The 7614-nt window shown below is 39.2% G+C and overlaps 1 protein-coding gene across 1 annotated transcript; it reads right to left on the minus strand.

Annotated features, from left to right (window-relative positions):
• Positions 1-3601: 3601 nt before the first annotated feature.
• Positions 3602-4147, minus strand: LOC141632470 (uncharacterized). Its single transcript, XM_074445017.1, has one exon. The coding sequence runs from the start codon at positions 4145-4147 to the stop codon at positions 3602-3604; it is 546 nt and encodes a 181-aa protein (XP_074301118.1).
• Positions 4148-7614: the final 3467 nt, after the last annotated feature.

Here is a 7614-nt window from a genome sequence, read left to right on the forward strand (position 1 = left end):
TTAGGATTTTATGCGTTTGAGACTTTATTTTGGGTTTTGCGCAATTTTGGGCGCGTGTTATTGTGCATTTGCAGGTTTTTAGACCTCTTTAGCTCAAGTAAATGAGCAAATACGAAGAAATAAGAAGTAACAGTAGTATTTTCAGACGATCGACTGGCCTGAGTGGTCGATCGACTGATCTGCAGGTTCCAGGAACTACTGTTCCTTTCACCTCGGTCGATCGACCGACCTGCACTGCTGTACCTGTTTACGACCTCTCTCCTGCTATATTTGGTCGATTTGCGGAATTAAGTGAGTTTTCTACTCCAATTTATCTTCCGTCATTTATTTATTTCTTCTATTTTACTCAAGTTTGCACATAATACCACTTCATTATTGTCTTTCTCGATTTTATGCGTGGTATTTTGTTTGACATTTCAGGTACTTATTAGTAGCACTGCTGGCTACTGAAACCTCCTAGCTCACACTGGTTTGGGGAGGTTTCCTTTGTTGCGCTTAATGTCTTGTAAGTTCCCGATTTCCACTTCATGTCAATTTTATTTGTTTATTTTCCCGCAAATTCCCATTTCTCTTTTCTTCATTACATGATTTTGCACAATGGGGACATTGTGCGATTTGGTTTGGGGAAGGGTTTTGCGTCGCATATCATTTGCTTGAATTCACATTTACATTCTGTTTTGCATTGTTTATTTCATTCTTATATTCAAAAATTTCAAAAAAATTTCAAAAATTTCAAATAAAATGCATGTTTATTTTAGCATATAGGTCGAGTCGGAACAGTAATATTTCAAGGATGATATTGCATTTGCATCTGTTTTGCCTAAGCCTTGCTTGATTAACATGTTATTAGTAGAATCGTATAAGTGCATATCCACGTGTTTTCGTTAATATTTTGCTGAAACTTGAGACTCGACTTTGAAAATTGGCAAACTACATCATATTTCTGAGATTTAGAGCCTATAACTGGTGACATCTATGACCGGTTTATTTAGGAATGTGAGTAGTACTCCTTATAAGACATGTCATATCAATTTGCATAAATATGAACTTAATCTGCTTAATACCTGTATGCATTCGGTTTGTGGTTTGTTGAGACATGTGGTAGAGGTTTCCCTTTATTCGTTTTGCCCATGAACCCCACACTGCCAAAAATAGCCTTTTTGTCCAATTACTACATCCTACATATAGCCTATCCTTTGTCAAGCTAGTAGTCCGTGTCCTTGGGATTGTTACTTAGTTTTTGGTAGTAAATGCTCTTATTGAGATTTAGTTGGGAGAATGAAAAGAAAGGAAGGAAAGAAACAAAAGTTGAAAAGAAAAGAAAAGAAGTGAAAAAGAAATTATTCGAAAAAAGAAAGAAAAAAGAGGTTCTGTACTGTTGAAGCGGTCGATCGACTGGCATCATAGGTCGATCGACTGAGGTTCGAGAAAAAGAAATCAAATTCGCATAATTCAAATCCTTATCTTTTGGCGATTTTTGCTCCCATGCGTTATTCATACCTTATGGGGAGTTAGTTGATTACTTTTATACCTGGAGATTGTGAGATTTGTGCTTGCTATAGCACCGTTTCATTTGTTTTTGAGCAAGAAGTTGGATGTTGCCATATGGTTCCGTTTCGGTACTACCTTGATCACCTGTACCTCCACTTTTCCTTAAATGTTTTGCGTCTTCTTACCCATACCTCACATATCCCATATATACCTCGGCATGTGTCATGGTCTCTTGTTGGTTGGAATGCGTATGTACGGTCATAGAGATTGCTTTCATATTATATTGCAGGCATGTTCTTATAGGTCGTAGTTAGGTGAGTGTCACTACAAATGAATTCTTTCTATCTTTACATTATTCACCTGTGCTTATTTGAGTGATATGAGCGACCCGTGAGAGTCCAATTTGATAAGTCTCTACGATTGACGGTTCGATGAGTTTTAACGACTCCATAACTCGTTTGCATGATTCATATGCTAATTGATTGTTGGTTGTGCATTAAATTGGTTTAGGCTTTACATGTTGCATTTCGCTCTGAGATTGAACTCGTTCCATTAGGTCATTAGATCGAGTCTTGTTCTTGCTTGGGGACAAGCAAGGGTTTGGTTTGGGGAAGTTGGATGCGTGTCTTTTATATGATGTTTTACATCCCATTTTACACGCATTTCAGAGCTCATTCATGTAGTTTATGCTACATTTCTCCCTATTTTCGTCTACTTCCGTGTTTTTGTACATTATTGCAGAAATGTGAAGAATTCAACGGAAATTGAGCTAAATCCGTCCCCGACTATCCTGCATTGCAATTGACGTGAAATATTGACTCGAGGAATGAGCTTGGTGCGCATTTCAAAGCCCAAAAGACAAATCCACGAGATTATAGAAGTCAAGTAGCAGCTAAAGCAGTCGATCGACCACTACCTTCAGTCGATCGACCAACATGCGGGTTCCAGAAACTACTGTACACTGCATAGCAGTCGATCGACCGGTCATCTCAGTCGATCGACCACCCCGCTACTCAGACGAGAATTAAAAGATCGAGGAAAGCAAGCCCATTATGTTTAAGTTTTGATAATAAGTTGTTACGTATGTTTGCTATATAACGTAACCTAGAACATCAGATAAAGGCATCCAGTTTTGATCCCAGTTTTTATCTAAGTTTCACATTCAGTTTTAGAATATCATAGTTAGGGTTTGGAATATTGGTTGCATCGGATTTTCATTCATACTTTTAATCATTCCGTTACTATTCTTCTGCAATTTTCGGTATTCCTTCTGTTCTACTTTCAGTTCATCTTTATTTCGTTGTTAGATATAGAATTGTTAGTTAGAATCTAAGCCAAATATCGTTTATGTTAATTGTTTGTTCTACTATTTTTAGCATGAATTCAGTAGTCTTTATCGTCAATATTATTGTTATTTTAGCCATAGCCATGAGTAGCTAAATCAATTGTGCTAGGATGTAGGGGAATTATAGCGTAGGCGGCGTAGTATTAATTTGGACTGAAATCGCGTGTCAGTCGATCGACTGCCATACCTGGTCGATCGACTGACCATGTGAGGTTACCTTTCGTTTTAATTGATTTTAATGTTGTATTTAACGAATCGAATGCATGCGACCAGTTAGATGCTTAATTTATGACTGACCCATTAGATCGAAAGATAGGGAAAGTTGTTAGATCACCAATTAAAATGACTAAACTGTGCTGAGATCGAAAGATAGGTAAAGTTTAGATTATTAGTCACTTTTCAGGACGAGAGTCAGTATTAGTGATATTAGGGACCGATAGCGAGATCGAAAGATGCTATCTGTTAAGAGTGGACCGAGAGGACCTCTTGTTTCCCGCCTCACATGTGTTCGATTTGGACCTGTTTAGTATCTTTGCCTTGAAACTATAACGAACCAACCATCCTAGTACCTCTTTTTATACTTGATTTCATCTGTTTGCTTAGTTCACTTTATTTTATTGCTCATTAGTTGTAGACCAAATCCAATCAAACCCCCACCTTATTGTTACCTTAGACCGATTTTTTTTTTTTTTTTTTTTTGGGAAAGTGTAAGTATTATATTAAGCATAACCCGAACAATTGATTAACTAGGGAGATAGCCCTTAGTTAATTTACACCATTACAAATTCGTTCTAACCATAGGTTAACTTTACTAGTACTGCCTATTACATTTCGAACTTTCAATCTCAATACTATCCCCTTCTGTACCTGTCTGACTAGTACAGTGGGAAGTAACAAAATGCTCTCTACACGACTTCTATTCCTGGCATGCCATATCTCATACATTAGATAGGCTATTCTTGCAGCAAGCACTTGCCTAACCAACAGAGATCTATTTCTATACTTAAACCACCACTCCATTACATCTTGAACTGGAATACAGATCTGCAGCCAACTTTCAACTAATGTTAGACATTTCCTGCTATAAGTACAGGAGAAAAACAAGTGTTGATGACATTCCTCCTCTTGCCCACATAACCAGCAGACGTTGCATTGAAGAAAACCCATCTTCACCATCCTGTCCTGAGTAAGTAGACGCTGCTGTACAGCTAGCCACATGAAAAATTCATGCTTAGGAGCCATGATCCTATTACTAACCCATGGATACCAGGGCACATCAACTCCTGCCTGTTCTAACCACTGATAACCCATCCTCACAGTGTACTATATACCTGTATTCCTCCACTGCTCATTATACATAAAAGGTTTGAGAATGTTCTTGACACCACATAATCTGTGCCAAGCCCAGCTTACCACTAGCTATAGTTGTATTTGGAGTTTATAAATATTATTTTTGACACCTCAAGACGGGTATCAATAGTCATGACAGGCGGCAATCGCTAAGATTGTCCGAATGGAACGTAGCATGACTACAGGTGCAAAAATCTCATCATAATGCAATCCGTGCACTTGAGTGAAACCTTTTGCCACTAGTCGTGCCTTATAGGTATCTGGTTGCGCATCTACAGAACGCTTTATTTTGTAAAGCCATTTGCACTATAGAGGTTTTACCTTATTAGGTAAATCAACTAGTTCCATACGTTATTCTCGTACATGGAGTCCATCTCGGATTGCATGGCTTCGAGCCATAGCTTTGAGTCGGAACAGGTCATGGCACCTTTATAGGTAGCGGGTTTATTACTCTCCAGGAGTAAAACGTCATTCTCCTCGACCATACCAATGTATCTGTCCGGAGGATTAGAGACTCTACCCGGCCTCCTAGGTTCCTCAGGAATATTAACCGTATCATCAGTTGGAGGAACAACTTCCTCTATCTGTTACTCGGTTGTTGGTTCTGGAACCTCCGACAGCTCGAAGGTTCTATTACTTGTCTTGTTCTCGAGAAATTCTTTCTCTAAGAACGTGCACTAGCCGCAACAAAAACTCGATGTTCGGTAGGAGAATAGAAGTAATGACCAAATGTTCCTTTTGGATAACCTATAAAGTATGTCTTGACCGATCGCGGGCCGAGCTTATCCTCGTGTCTCCACTTGACATAAGCCTCGCAGCCCCAAACCCGAATAAAGGACAAGTTAGGAACCGTTCCCCTCCACATTTCATATGGAGTCTTATCGACAGCTTTAGTCGGACTTCGGTTAAGTATAAGAGCAGCTGACAAAAGAGCATAACCCCATAATTAATCAGGCACTACCGTGTGACTCATCATGGATCGAACCATATCCAGTAAGGTTCGATTTCTCCGTTCGGACACACCATTTAATTGAGGTGTTCCAGGTGGAGTTAACTGTAGTACGATTCCACAGTCTTTAAGGTGTTGATCAAACTCATTTGAAAGATATTCGCCACCCGATCTGAACGAAGTGCTTTAACCTTTCTACCTAGTTGGTTCTGAACCCGGTTCTGGTATTCCTTGAATTTCTCAAAGGACTCACTTTTATGCTTCATTAAGTAGACATATCCGTATCTACTCAAATCGCCCGTGAAAGTGATAAAATATCTATAGCCATCTCTAGCGGTAATTGACATAGGTCCACAAACATCAGTATGTATGAGTCCTAATAGATCACTAGCGCGCATTCCAACACCTTTGAAGGAAATTCGAGTCATATTGCCAATGAGACATGATTCACACGTGCCATATGTAGAAAATTCGAATGCAGGAATAGTCTTATTATCGACGAGTTTCTTTACACGTTTCTCATTTATGTGTCCCATTCGACAATGCCATAGATAGGTTTGATCTTTGTCACCAACCTTTAATTTCTTATTATTCATGTGTAATTCTTCCGTGGTTTGATCTAAGATGTAAATTCCATTCATAGAAACTGCCTTGCCATAAATCATTTCATAAAAAGAAAATACAGCTACTATCCTTTATTGAAAATGCAAAACCGTCTTTAGCAAGTACGGAAACTAAAATAATGTTCTTAGATAAACTGGGTATATAGTAACAGTTATAAAAATAACTCAAAACCACTAGGGAGTTGGATTACGTATGTTCCCTTCGAGACTGCAGCAACTCATGCTCCATTCCCGACTCGCAGGTCCACATCACCCTTTTCGAGAGGCATGATGTTCTTTAGGTCCTACAAATAATTACACAGATGAGAACCACAGCCAGTATCAAGTACACAAGTTCCGAAACTTGCATGGTTTATCTCATTCATATGAATATAAGATGATAAACCAACAGGAACGACGCGGCCTGCTTTTATGTCCTCACGGTTCACGGGACAGTTCCTCCTCCAATGTCCAGTCTTGTGACAATGGTGGCACTCAATGTCACCGCCCTTGCTCTTTGTCTTGCCCTGTGAGCCACTAGTCTCACCAGGCCCACTCTTACTGTTTCCTGGCTTCTTGAACTTTGGCTTACCTACAGCTAGGTCGCCATGAGCCTTGCCCTTACCTTTACTTTTATTGGAAATCATGAGAACATCCTGCTTCATGCTCCAACTCAATTCCATATCCTTCTCGGTCTGTACAAGAAGGGAGTGTAGCTCATGAGGACTCTTTTTCAAGTCATTCATGTAGTAGTTCGCCCTGAAAAGGGCAAAACCATCATGAAGAGAATGAAGCATTCGGTCAATGATAATCCTCTCACTGATTTTGCAAATAAGTGCCTCCAATTTCTCGACATTCTCAATCATGTTAAGAATGTGTGGGCCAACCGGTTGGCCCTTTTGGAGATTCGCATCAAAGAAGCGACAGGTATGCTCATAAGTAACGATTCTCGGTGCCTTTGAGAATTCGTTAGTGAGCGTGGTGAAAATCTTGTTTGCACCTTGGGCAATGAAGCGTCTCTGCAAATTGGTTTCCATTGCAAAGATGAGTACGTTTTTTATCGCACCCGCTTCCATAACGAAATCACTATAAGCGAGTATCTCGTTGACTCCTGCATTGGGGCCTGGGTTTACCGGTATTGGCTCAGTTAAGTACATGAGCTTACCGTCAGCAATGGCACCATTCCGTAGTGCTGCCTCCCAGTCCGCAAAGTTGGACCCGTCATTTTTCAGACGTGTGAACTGATTCACGTTGTCCATAAAAACTTTCAGCCAGGACGCGCGATCAAGTGTGGCACTTGGCATTGGGATTTCGTTATTTCCAGCCATTTGTTGTAACAGTAAAATTAACGTGTTCTACACTGCGAAAAGAAAATTGAATAATAAGCCTATGCATCGATTTGATTTTTAAGTCTAATGCAATACTGTTATAACGCGAAGACTCATGCATTTATACAATTGAACTTCCTCAAGAATTATATAAATGATCCCAAGACTCAATTTCTGTAAATAGATAAGCCCACCTCTTGGCTAATTCTACCTTTAGAATTATTGGTCGATAAATTTCTGTAAATTCTATCTTTAGTCCATTATAATCACGAGAAACTCTTCGAACTATAATGTTGAGATAAACTAAGTCAACACAAACTACTTACCCAACGTAGAAGGGGTCATATTATGCCTACCGACGAAGAAGGGATTCATAGTTGTTTGTCCTTATAAAGACTAATCTCAATTTTCGTTTTAGAGGAAGATCCCATCAACTTTATTTTAATTCATTTTAAGTGAACTAATATCTAGCATGCGTGAATGAATAAACTAAGGTGATGGCTTAATAAGTATGTGACATCTGTATGTCCATGAAAACTAACATACAAT

Source organism: Silene latifolia, chromosome Y, assembly GCF_048544455.1.
Source record: "Silene latifolia isolate original U9 population chromosome Y, ASM4854445v1, whole genome shotgun sequence".
Lineage (NCBI taxonomy): Eukaryota > Viridiplantae > Streptophyta > Magnoliopsida > Caryophyllales > Caryophyllaceae > Silene > Silene latifolia.